We start from the raw sequence: 13,948 nt of genomic DNA, 5'->3' as shown, positions 1-13,948 counted from the left end.
GCACAAGCCACACCCCTCTCTCTCTCTTAAAGGGACAGCGATCTCATCTCATTCTGCATGACCCTAATATCATAACATGTGTGCTCTGGAAAATCACAGAACGGACGATCGTCCTTATTATTATGCCGTTTAAAGCAATTATTTAAATGTGTTGCGCTTACAGGTCCACACACTGCTTCCCCCCCCCACCTCCCCGTTGATAATTCATGATCGTCGGCACGCTGATAAAAAATGTTTTTTGTAATGGCACTTCATATAAAAAAGGTTGCTGACCCCTGCACTACCACCACTAGCACCACGGTGGTTTTGAAATGCTCCCGATTTCTGAGGTCTCAAGGTTGGCAAGTATGACTAAACCACTAAGTATTACATGTTGTGTGTGCCTCGTCCATGACAGCAGGCTAAGTTAGCTAGCACGCTAACTAGCTAAATTGCTAAGCTGAAACACTGACGTTAGCTAACGTTTGTTTGATATCCACATTAAGCTGACAAGCTAACAGGGATGTACAGAGTTAATAAAGTATAAAAATATACTTACATGAATCAAAATCCACAAGTATTCATATTAGACGAGGGTCCATGCGCCCTTCTCTTCAACTGGAACCGTCTGCTTTTTTTCAAATGTCTGTACCGTGCACGTGCACAAACTCCTCTGACGTCATGGGGGCGTTGCTTACCTTTACTCACATTGCCCAGGTACATTTTACTAGCTATTCACAGGTTGTAGGTCAAAACAATACTTTAGTTAACATTTACTTGGTGCTATGATTTAAATGTACTTATCAAAATGAAGATACAAAATGACTTGCAAATTGAAGTAACACATTATATAAAAGGAGAGATTTTGAGTAAAATAAAATTATTAGTAATTTAAAACACATAATCATAGTATTATTTACTAGAGCAAAAATCAGTGTACAAGCACACATTACCAGACACAACGGATGACTGACGTTCTGTCCCAAGTCACAGCTTTCCAAGCACTGTTGACAACAGGTTGAATGATTCTCAGTGTGTATCAGGAAAAAAGGCATGACTCAGCCTCCCAAAGGTAATTAAGAACTGATTAGAGTTTAGTGAAATAAACATTTCTCAAATTCAGAGCTACTCTGGAGGCATATATGCCCATTTGTTGTGCTAAAGCCCAATAGGCAGGGTCACAGAACAGTAGTTTTTCAAGCTAAGTAACGGGGGATTACGTAATACGTATTGTAACCCTAGTTCTATAAGCACAAGCGGAGCCCTCTACTGGACACTATGGGTACTACTCTTATCAATGATACGCGAGCGTTCACACACTGAAGTTGTATAAACATAGCCGGCCAATCAGGGCGAGCCGAACTGAATGTGCGTGCAGGAACACAGTATATAAGGCGGCTACGCCTCCTGACTGTCATCCTACACCATCTTCAGCGAGCGGCATAGGAAAGACAGGGCCCCTAGGTAGAGGGCTCCGCCCGTGCTTATAGATCTAGGGTTACAATACGTAACCCCTCGTTCTATTTCACACAGGCTCCGCCCTCTACTAGACTCTATGGGTACAGTGGGTGGAGCCCCGATGGATAAACGCCCTGTCTTCCTACAACATTGATCCTCCACACGGCCCCTGACCGGCCTTTGGTTAACAGCCACCGCCTCCTAATATCCGGTTGTGACCGTGGAGAAGTCGGGGCCGCAGCTTACCTGGCTGGGTAGAGCCTAATTGGTCTGAATAAGCCCATAGCTCCACCCTGCAGGTGCCAGCGCAAGTGACTATACATTGCAAAAATACAATCTAGCAAACTTTAGATACGTATATAAGGAACTGTTTGACAACACCTGTAGCAAAACTCTATATGACTGCCATGATCCTTCCCCACCTAACATACTGTATGACCAGCTGGACCCAGGCGAATAGCACAACATTAAGGCCTCTCACTTCACAAACAAGCTCTCAAAGTTTTGGACAGAAAACCTAAGCTATACCACCATTGCAAAATCCTGGACAAACATAACCTGCTCAGCTGGAAAATATTTAAAAACACACTGACGCATGTCTCATTTTTAACATTTTAAACGGCAAGGAACCCCCACCACTCTGCACTTTTATACAGCAGAAAAATTCAAACAGCAGAACCACAAGGTCTGCCCTAAGAGGGGACTGTGTAGTCCCTCTTAGGTCCAGTTCCTTTGGTAAACACTGTTTCTCTGTGAGGGCATCAACACTTTGGAACACAATACCAATACAGATAAGGAATAACACCTCCTATCATACATTTAACCGCAATCATAAGAACTGGCTTTTAAGCAATCAAAAAACACTTTTAACTGTATCAAGGTATGATGATATTTCATCTGTTTGCATGTGTGTTTGTTCCTCTATTGTTGTACTGCTGTTCCTATTTATTGTTGTACTGCTATTTATTTATTGTTGTACTGCTGTTGTCTGCTGTACTCTATTTAATTATGTTTTTATTTCTCTAGTCTTTTTGTGGTCATTTAACATCTTGCCAAGGACAACAGTTGAAAATTAGCCTGCTGGCTAATACTGGCTCATTTACAGCAATGTGGATTAATGTGCACTGTACTAAACGTTGGAATCCCAACCAATTCGTCCTGTAACAGGCTCTTGCATGCCTGGATAGTCTGTATAACATTGTCAGACAGTCTACCTCTTCTCGGCCTGTCCCTCTCAGGAGCCAAGCCTGGAGAGGTTGGCCCCTATTGCACCTGCGCTGGAAAGGCGTAGAGCAGCTATCTTGGCCATGGCTCGTGTGCCAACGTGTCCACCCCCAAGGGTGGATTGTCCTGCCGAGCCAGGGAGAACCACCATTCGTCTGGCAGGGGCCCGCCTCTTGACATGAGGCCGGCCCCACTGTTCTCCAGTCCCGGAATGTGAGGGGCCTTTAGAGATAAAAACATTCTCTGAGGCCCAGAACCACAGGTTCTCCACTGCGCTAAACAAGGCGGCGGAGCTGACTCCGTCCTGCCTGTTGATGTAAGCCTCTGTGGTGCGGTTGTCGCTCCTCACCAGCACATGTTTGCCCTGTAGTAAGGGTTTGCAGTGCTGTAGGAGCAGTACTACTGCCCGTAGCTCTAGAAGGTTGATGTGCTGAGTTTCAGTCAGAGGCCAGCCACCACCTATAGCTCTCTCTAGTCAGGTCCCCCCCATCCTGTCACGGATGCATCTGTGAACACCGTGATGTAGGAGGTCACCCGCCCCAGTCGAGTTCCCCTCCACAGATGCTTTGGGGACCCCCAGGATCGGAGGTTGTCCTCCACTGAGGGGGGGGGGGGGGGGTGGTCACCAGACGTCTCGTTTGTGCCTCTTGGGATGTAAACGAAGGCCGGCAAACCACCTCTGCAGTCGACGCATATGCAGTAACCCCAGTGGTACCACGAGGTGAGCAGCCGCCATGAGGCCCAGAGTCTGCATGATGGTCAAAGCTGTCATCGTTGCCCCCTGTCGCAGTCTGCAAACTGCCTGAAGCAGGGATGCCTGTCTGCTCTCTGACAGGGTGGCACGTAGTTTGCCTAAATCGAGCAAAATCCCAGATACCCCACCTGCTGGTGAGGTATGGGACTGCTCTTCTTCCAATTGACTGCAATCCCCACTTGGATCAATTGGGCTGTGTTTGCCCCCTGCACCTGGCCATGACTATGAGGTCGTAAAAGAAAACCCTCATGTCATGGTCGCGAAGCGGCTGAAGCGCTGTGGGCACACATTTGCTGAACGTGCGTGGGGATTAGGGCTGTCCCGAATACCATTTTTCGGGCTCCGGATATTCGGTATTAATCAGCAGTGAATATTCAAATATTCGGTGCGGAGAGATGTTTTTTTTCAAAAAAATGTCATAACACGCTCCGAGACACCTGACAAGACGCTGTTAAGCAGAAGCGCAGAAAGAGCATACTATTACGATTTATATTTATTTATTGTCTCAGTACTCGCATACATTAAAACTAAATGTGTCCTCTGCATTTAACCCAGCGGCAGTGCAGCGCCCGGGGACCAAATCTGGTTCCAAATTCCGTCTATAACGTTTTACAACCTGAAGATACAAAACACATATTTCTGTTATAACAACAATACTTTTAATAACATAGCCGTAACAGTAGGCCTAACAGTGTAATAATTGTTACCGATACAGTAAACAGTATTTAAATAAATGAAGAACGAAAAATATATGAACGAACTGTATGCCAATAATTGCCAGCCCTAGATTTTCCCACATTGCTCCTATTATTTTCACTATTCGGATAAAATTGAAAAACTAATATAAAAAAACAATTCGGTTGCTTGCTAGCAACTATTTTCCAAGCAAAGTAAGTGCACGATTTTATCATGTGTAACGTTACTGTTTAAACGGCGGATAAAGCAGCTTCATCATGGCAACTTGACAACAGCTAAGCTAAGCTAGGCTAGTACTTACAGCATCCGGTGACTTTTCAGAGTTGTTGTGCCACCGTGGTAGGCCAGTTTCTTGTCGCATATTTGGCACACTGCCTTCTTCTCACCGTTGTCCAATTTTAAAATGGTCCCACACAGCTGAAGTCTTCGGCATTTTTGTGTGAAACGAGGTGAAGCGTGCCGTTTGCGTTCGTGACTAAGTGAACGCGATGTCAAAAACGAATATCCGAATAATGAAATTGAAACCCGAATAGTTGGCCAACGAACGAATATTCGAATAGTCGAATATTCGGGTACAGCCCTAGTGGGGATAGGGAGTAGCCTAATGGTAGTCTGTTGTACTCGTAGGCTACACCATGGAAGGCAAAACGCAAATACTTTCTGTGCTTTGGAGCAATTTGAAAGTAAGCGTCCTTCAGGTCGATGGTTGTGAACCAATCGCCCGGCTGCACTAGGTCCAGTAATTGTTTACATATGGAACCTTTTGCAGGCGGAAGCTGCAGTACTCTCTGGTGGCCCACTCCGCCGCCAAACCTTCCATAAAAGGAAGTTTGGCCCATGGGGGGCTGACACATAAAGGGCCAATTTTCTACTGAGGTCCTTGAACGCACCGCGGCACGCTCTGTTGGGACCGCGTGCTCCGTCATAATGCCGTCTTCACACAGACGGTGACATGCATTAATCGGAGCTATTACACTAGAGGAGGTGTGTTTTCTGGCAACAACACGCCAGCCATAATGTCCCTGCACCCGCAGAGCGCTTTGACAGCACTTCCTGTGGTTTATCACACTCACATGCGCGCGCCCACTGGCTGCCTCTAGTGATGGCAAAATGAAGCTTTGAATGAAGTATCGAACCACTTGGACAATTGTGTCGGAAATAGGTTCATTTCTCGAAGCTTCAGTTACAACGACCTCTCCTGGCGAAGTGCAAGGCTGCAGTGGGTTTATCGTATCTGCCTTGAAAAATATTCGATGCACACACACACTAAGACTGAATAGCATGTTCTATTTGCAATTAAAGATTGATAATTGTGTGTATTGGGTTATTGAGAAGAGAGTGCTGGAAATTGTTTTGGGCAGAGAGGGCCTTTTATCAGTTATTAAAGAATTAAAGTTGAAAAGCAATGATTAAAAGTACATCCATTCCGGGCTTTGAACCAGCTGCGCGGAGGACATCGCCGCATTTGGGCCACCGGCTCTATCCACATGGGCTATCTATTCCTTAAGTTGAACTATTTTTATATTACTCATAATTGTCTTTTTGTTCACAACTTCTCCTCATTTCGAAGTGTTTCCCGAGCCAGAACGACCTATCTTTCTTCCTGGCTTGCTCTATAATGATAATACAATTCAGATGCAATACCAACAACAACTCAAGAGCAACAACGCAAACTACGACAACAACCCACACATTGCGCATTGTTTAGAGCTGTTATAAAGTGTTGAAGCGCTCAAATTCGAAACTGTTTCAACCCGTCACCTGTCAGAATAGAGACGAGGCAGTGCATTGAATCGCGTGATTGGACCACCAGTCAAGTGATTCATTCAGGAAATGAAGCAGTTGCTGGTTCGGACTTCACATGTCACGTGATTTGAAGCAAGCTTCGAATCACTGCTTCTATGGAATAGGAAGTCCAGGGTTGAAGCTCCGTTCGAAGCTTCAGTGTCAAACTGCCATCACTAGCTGCCTCCTTTACTGGAGTTACAACTGGGGCGGCGAGTGGGGAATCATGTCTCATAATGGGTGCCCAGTTAACATCGTATGAAACGGATCTTGCCGATTTCGACGAGACATTATGGGGAAATGTGGAATTGTGGAGAGAGATGACTCTTACTCTGGGATAAATGCAATCGTTTTTATTCAATGCATTTTTCACACACATCACTCTAGAACTATAGTTACAATACGTATCCCACCGTTCTTGCAACAGGGCCTGCATTTCTGTTGAAAGGAAAATCTCCTTCTGGGATGATAGATGTGCCTCTCTTAAACCCCTGAATGGAAAAGGGACGTTGCAGAACTGAAGTGAGTAACCCAGTCGCAGTATACTGTCCATCCATTCTGTCAGTACACAGCTGAGCTTCCATTCCCCATAAAACTGTGTTTTAGGGGACATGCAAGGAGATGTGGAGCCGCAGCTAAGAAGCTGTGGTACTCTCTGATGGCCCTCTCCTCCGCCAAACCTTCCATGAAAGGAAGATTGGCTTATGGGGAACCGACATTAAAAAGGGCAGATTTTCTGCGGAGGTCCTTGAACGCACCGCGGCCACTCGTGCGGGGCCTGTGCGCCATCGTATTAACGCTGTGTTTCACATTAATGGTGAAATGCATTAATCTGAGCTATTATACCAGGCGCGGTGTGTTTTCTGACAACAACACGCCGGCTATAGCATCTCTGAACCCGCACAGTGCTTTGACAGCACTTTCTGCAGTTTATTCCACTCACGTGCGCGTGCCCACCTGCTGCTTCCTTTACTGGAGTTACGGCCCGTCCACACAGCGGCGTTGGAAGCTTCTTCAGAAGCAGAAGCGTTTTCTGCCCATTCACTTCTAATGGGGTGACGTCACTTTTCGCCGAACTGCATTGTGGGAAGCAGAGCGGAGCTTTCCTGGCGTTTCAGGCTGCAAAAGTTGAGCAATGTTCAACTTTTGAAGCTTCTGAAGCTTTCGGTGGAAGCGTCAGCCAATCAAATCATATGCCAGTACAAGCTCTAGCCAATCAAACCGCTGCTTGTGTGTCAGGGGCGGGAGATTCATGTGATTGGTTGTTGGTCGAGCTTCAGACACGCCCAGCTCCAAGCTTTTTTTGAAGCTGTAGTGTGGACGGGCCGTTACAGCGGGGCGGCGAGTGTGGGACAGTGTTCTCTTCTCTGAGGATGAGCAAGAAGCAGCATACGGCCAAGCTGCGACTTCTCCTCATCCACGTGACCGAGGAAATCCCAGGAGATCATCACGGTCTTTTTTTGGAAAGTGCCACGTGGTGTGATCCCACTGTGGCCAGGGACATCACACGGCAAGCCCACACCATGGACCAGGATATTAATTTGTCCGATGCTGCGGCCAAATAATCGCTCTGATCCGGTGAGGTGGGGGCATCTTGCGGAAGAGCAATCAGCGAGACGTCCAACACAGCCGTGTTATTTGCAGCTGGCCTGTCACGCGGCAGTGGGGCAGAGGTTCTCCGCCCAGTCTGCTGCCTGTGGAAGCAGATGGGGTGCCAGGCTCTCATCAAGGGGACACACGCTGGGACATGCTGTGTCCGTGCGGCCCTGCACCCTGAGCGGCGGACTTCCATGGACCCTGAAGTCCCCGACAACGAGAAGTCCTCGTCATCCTCCTCCCCGGCAAACAGAGCCATCCCCCAAACACTCGAAGCAGAGATGGTGGGGATCGGCGCCCGCTATTAATAAGCCAGGGCACGAAGGACAGGCCCGGGTCTCTAGAAGTGGCGTCTCCATGAAGGTATGATAACTTATTTCTTCTTCTTTCAAACGTTTTTACTCTGTCAGGTTTTGTCCTGCTTGCTGAAGAGAAAAGGATGACATTCAGGAGGCGTAGCCGCTTTATATACTGTGTGCTTGCGCGCGCATTCAGGTAGGCTTGCCCTGATTGGCCGGCTACGTTTATACAATTTCAGTGTGTGAACGCTCGCGTATCATTGATGAGAGTAGTACCCATAGAGTCCAGTAGAGGGCGGAGCCTGTGTGAGAAAGAACATATTGGATAGAAATGAGCAAAAAACCTTGTTATCTGCTAGAAATGAGCTAATCACATTACTCTAAGTGAGCTAAAAAAGAAAGAAAGAAAACTAAGTGAAGAGGATAACTTTCATGAATTAAGGACAGAGCTTTTACAATCAGTTGTAATGGGGTCAGTATCAAAACACCTCATCAAACATTGAAAAACTGAGATAACACATATCTGACCAAATATCTCTTTAAAAGGAAATATATCAATGACACTCCAACCAAACATCAGTGTTTGTTGGAAGATGTTTGACTGGTGTGCCATGGGCTTTATCTCATCCAATATCTTATCTGAGTGTCTATGAGCAGCTTGTCCTTTGAAAGCATGATCATAAAGCTCAGTGAGCTTATATATTAGAATATGAAGGGTTATTAACATACTATGCTCAGTAAAACATATAGCATTAGTATTTCAATGTAGAGCATATTATAGGTGTAGAAATATAATCAAAATGACTTTACTGATTCCACCAGGAAAAAAAGTAGTTTTGTACCTTGTGCGACTTCAAAGCAAACTCACCTCTGACCTTAATCACAGCCGCTTTTGATAATGAATATTTCAGATGCTGACAGATCAGTTTCAAGCTGAGTGTGTAACTCATCAAATGCGTAGCTGACTCCATTCTTTGGTGGAAATCCCAATGCGTCAAAGAGATCCACTTAAGGCGAGACACGGCAGGCAAAAACATCGTTTTTCAAGTACTGGTCAATTTTGAGATTTTGTGCTATTTTGATTCCATAACATGTTTTCTTTCAGGCTTTTGGAAGGAAAACGTACAAAATACACATTTAAGTGTTTATTTTTACTATAGTTTGTCTATTTGCGTCTGTAGATTTCTCCTAAATTCACCAAAAGTTAGCATTCTAACGTAACATAAAGTACCGCGACCGCTGTGTGCACCATGTCAACAGAGGTATCGCTGGAAAGCTCCGTCTCTCCTGCACAATCTCATCGGATCCAAATATGGTCATTTCCTTGTATCAGCAACCAATCGTGAAAGCACAAAGGGGTCTTAAACCAAGAAACGAAATCTCATTGGCTGGTGTCAATTTATGACAACGTGATTCGTTCAGATGCGTCACGTGGTGTGCTAAAACACTTCCTGGTTAGCTTTCAGCTAGAAATTGAAATCTCAAAATGCCAAAAGAACGGCGAAAAAAACGTTCACAGAGAAGACGACAACAATTGTCACTTGCACGAAGCAAGGTTATAAAAAAATAAAAAGACCCTGAACATGAAATACCTTCACGGAGTGCGTCGATGCGCAAGCTGTCATCCAAAGAACAGAGGGTTTAGCTAGCGCATCACTGCAAGGTCGTTTTCTCAAAATGAGTTTTTTCTCCTACTCTGAGTTCGAAATGTCAACTTCAGTAGCACGTACATACACCAAACCTTCCAGTTATATTCCTATCAATATTATGAAGGCTTTTACAGAAGGGTTTGTTCATATATAATTCATAGCCTGAATTATACAACATTGTATACCTAAAAACATGGCGAAAATGGATATTTTAGGCCTGTTGACAGTATTTTCTGATTTATGGAGTGATAAAAAGAGATATCCAATATCCCTTCTGTAAAAGCCTTAGATACTAATATGACTACAAAATGAAACAAGAATTTTGAATCTGGCTATATCCAAAGTTCAGATTTCGATTCCTGAAATGTGTTAAAATATGTGCATATGTAATGAGATAATGGTTAATTTGCATATTTAAACATGCTATTTCAGAAAACTTGTAATACAAAAAGACAATTGCCTTATTGTAAGTAATTAACTGGAGAAATTTCTAGCTGATACCTTTAAGTTAAAAAAATTACCCTATTCACCTGGGGTGTCTCGGCAACTAATTGACCCAGCTATTAAAAAATCTCACCTGTCATGATAAACTGCTTTGTTAAGTTGATATAGTTAGCACTAGTGCCATTTGGAGAGCTGACACCAATTTATTATTCTGCAACAATGGGTAGCAATCATAATTTTAAACAAGGGCAAACGGTAGTCATCTTGATTCACTGGATGGTTAATTTTGTAGCAAGAAGTTTGTAGCAAGAATAAAACATATTGATTGCCAACGCTACATATTTTCTCAGTTGTCATCTGGACTACTGCAACATTCAAACAGTGTGCAGCAAGAAAATGTCAAATTATTAACACATTTTCTCAACTCGGTGATGAAAAGCAGTTCTGATACTGATGGGCTTAGCGGCAGTGACAGAACTAGAGCAATTCTGACAAATATTACATTTCCTCTTCTTCATTATCGCTTAGTGAGGAAGCTCGAGCAGCATATTTCCTGATATGTTTAGAATCCAGAAAATAAATATAGACTAAAAATTGACTTTAGTCTGCATGACACTACATATCCTTAACTTTATTAACATAATAAGTGCTGGTGTTAAAACCTCTGTGTTAATTATTGACAATGGATCAAATGACATGATACGGACAATGTCAAAATAGATAATACGCTCTCCTCACACTGTGTTTACCAAATTGTTCTGCTCTTAGCATCGTTTTCCGCATTACTTTATTTTTTTGACTTTCTGCTCGAGTCCCACAGCTCTCATAGAAATAACTCAGCACCAAACAGCATGCAGACAAAGTTAGCAACTAGCAGGTGAACAAACAGACTATTTAGGAATTATATGAGACCAAAACAACACTGGAAGGAGGGTTAATATTGGACATCCAGAGGCCAAACACGCAACTACATATACATGTTAGTGTGGCTTTATGTCTGCGGGATGTGTAAATAGGCAATTACTTCCTCCTATGTTTACCATATATACTGTAAAAGGTCATACTATGTTAATGTGTAACATATTTTTCCACTGCTCCCAAGCGGCCAGCAAAATGAATCATGATGCATGTATGCAAACATGATTGATGTATTACTTATGATTCAAATGTTATATTAATCATACTTTAGAAAAAGAGGACTTGCTATGTCATTAATGTAAACCTCATGAGAAAACATTCAGTCAAGAAACAGTTGTTGGGTGATCCAATAGAACAATGATTAGGGTTCATGCAACATAAGCATCAAGTTTCTGTGGCCAAACGGTTTGCAGCATGTCAATCCCTTATTCTTGTCTCTGCATTTCCTATCCATCTCCACTTTCACACTTAACAAATATACATCAAAAGTGCCCCAAAAGTGATATAAAGGAACAGTTGCCTTCCAGGGAAAGACTGCAGTCTCATTCACTACATTTCTGGATAGTCATTTACTGATAAAATACATAATCTAATGTGTGCCCGCAACGGCTGGTACAAACCATAACTAAACCCTAAGCACCTTTTAAATCAAAGGATAGCTTTATCATTTTTTAAAGTCATTAACTGTTTGTATTTCCCCATTGAGCTACTTTGAATATTTTAACAAAGAGAGGGAATGTAAAAATAAGCATTATATTATCCTCAGAGGAACTTTGGAATATATTTTTGAACAAAACAAGGACTATGGATTTTGTCTCCCATCATTTAAAATGAAAATGCATTTGTATCTGTGATGATTTTATTGTCAGTATAAACAGAAGGAATGCCTACAGCAAAACTGTTAACATGTTAAGCTTCACCTGACTATTGTTTTTGAAAGGGACCTATGAAATGTATCCTCCAACCATAAAGAATCAATATTTACCTTAATTTCAAACAGTAGTGCTTGAGAAGTAATTTTTTCAAACACTGCCCTCATTATTTATTACAGTCTTTGTTTCATCTTTTACAGACAGTCCTATAATTAGTTCAATAGAAATAAAAAGGGTAGATGATGCAACGTAAATAAATCAATGTCTACCTGTTGCTCTCGTCCCAGGCTGGCCCCTCCCCCTACGGCTACCACAGGAACCCCCGTCTGGGCGGAGACAAACTCCAGCATAGGGGCCAGAGGGGCCTGGTTCGGCGGCGGCGGTCTCTCCTCCTCAAACACCAAACCCTGGAAGTCAAGCAAAGATTGCACAGTGAGACAAAGCACTTCACACAAAAAGTATTACTTCAGCCTCATTGAGAGGGAATTTCATAAGCTTCTCATCACACTTCATTAAGCTGCCGCTTCTTTTATTCGTATGCACCAAGCTTGGAGAATAAATTAAAGGGTGAACAAGAGAGCTAAATATATGTTTAAGAAGTAATCCACATTTTAAATTAAGTAAAAGTTGTAATACTACAGTGTAGAGATACAGTATGTTACATGTATCAATCTGACATATAGAATTGTATTTAAAAAGTGAAAGATGATGGTGAGAGGAACTCCCTCTGGTGTGGATTTGGGGATTTTAGCCATTGCAGTACATTATCATGTACAACAACCTATATAATAGGGCTGCACGATTTTGGGAAAAAATCTAATTGCGATTTTTCTGACAAATATTGCGATTGCGATTCCATCCATCCATCCATCCATCTTCTCCCGCTTATCCGTGGTCGGGTCGCGGGGGTAGCAGTTCCAGCAGAGAGCCCCAAACTTTCTTTTCCCTGGCGACATCAACCAGCTCTGACTGGGGGATCCCAAGGCGCTCCCAGGCCAGCGAAGAGATATAATCCCTCCACCTGGTCCTAGGTCTACCCCTTGGTCTCTTCCCAGCTGGACGTGCCTGGAACACCTCCCTAGGGAGGCGCCCAGGTGGCATCCTAACTAGGTGCCCGAACCACCTCAACTGGCTCCTTTCGACGCGATTGCGATTCGAATTGCGATATTTTTTTTTTTAAGCGACCCAACGGAAGTTTATTGTAAAATGCGGTCATAACTCCGGCTAGGAAGGTCGTATCAACGTACTCCCGTCTCTAGCACCCCCGCAGCCAGAGCTACGAGTGAAAAAACTAAACTTACATGAAACTACCGTTGGGTTGCTTTAAAGTCGAGCTTCAGTTTAAGATTCACCCTGTAATAGTGATGGAGCATTACTAACCTGACCCAGATGCTTTGTTTCACCAAACCATCTAAAGCTCCATTGGAAGCCATTTGGAAAGGGCAGGCACTTTCAGAAGCACTTGGCAGGTGATTGGATCAATCTGTCTATCACCTTCTATCATGGGCTACTTCTGATTGATTAACAATGGCTGGTACATGTGGAGCACAGCACTTCTGATTGGTGTGGATGACTGACACAAAGAAAAAAAAAATTGTAAAAAAAAAAAAATGTAAAAAAAATCACAGGCTTTGCGATTTGATAATCGCATCATTTAAAATCGCGATTTCGATTTAAAATCGATTAATCGTTCAGCCCTACTATATAACACACTATAGGAAAGGGAAAACCCCATAAAAGCATAATAGGGCCCCTTTAATGTGAACATCATTTTAATTTTGCAGATTGTAAAGGTGGAGCCAACTTCACTGACTTTTTCTGCAGCGATGTATATTAGTCAAATCTTAATCCATTAGTCAATTTAGTTTTATTCATAATATTATGAACCTGCAAAATAAGTAATAATAAATATAGGAAAATAAAAGTAGTGAATAAAAAGTGCAATTTGTAGTTGAGTAGTAGTATGAAGTAGCATAGAAGAAAGTAGAAGTACCTCAAAAATGTACTTAAGTACAGTACTTGAGTAAAGGTACTTTACACTACTGAAATATGAGTATGGTCCTAAACCTTCAACAGAATAAAGTATATCTTCTAATACAGATTTAAAGAGGGTCTATTATGCTTCTTGCAGTTTTCCCTTTCCTGCACTGAGTTGTATAGGTTTGTGTGCATGTAAATGGTCTGAAATGGCAAGAGATTTGCAGAGACAAATCTCTAGGCAGTTGACCAATCACAACAGAGACGGCCAGCTAACCAATCAGAGCAGACTGGCCT

The 13,948-nt window shown here is 43.1% G+C and overlaps 1 protein-coding gene across 5 annotated transcripts in view; it reads right to left on the bottom strand.

Moving 5' to 3' along the window:
- Positions 1–13,948, bottom strand: part of grin2da (glutamate receptor, ionotropic, N-methyl D-aspartate 2D, a) — a 408,557-nt gene that overhangs the window by 207,656 nt on the left and 186,953 nt on the right. For 4 of the 5 annotated variants that reach the window (XM_034199694.1, XM_034199696.1, XM_034199693.1 and 1 more), the window contains one exon: positions 11,944–12,081. In XM_034199694.1, the coding sequence (XP_034055585.1) occupies positions 11,944–12,081 (138 nt within the window). Of the gene's footprint in view, positions 1–538; positions 605–11,943; positions 12,082–13,948 lie in introns of those variants that run through there. The other variant, XM_034199697.1, reaches the window with a different exon arrangement.

Source organism: Gymnodraco acuticeps, unplaced genomic scaffold (genome assembly GCF_902827175.1).
Source record: "Gymnodraco acuticeps unplaced genomic scaffold, fGymAcu1.1, whole genome shotgun sequence".
NCBI classification, from domain to species: Eukaryota; Metazoa; Chordata; class Actinopteri; order Perciformes; family Bathydraconidae; genus Gymnodraco; species Gymnodraco acuticeps.
The sequence above is the reverse complement of the archived record's forward strand: the minus strand, read 5'-3'. Positions and strand labels throughout refer to the sequence as shown.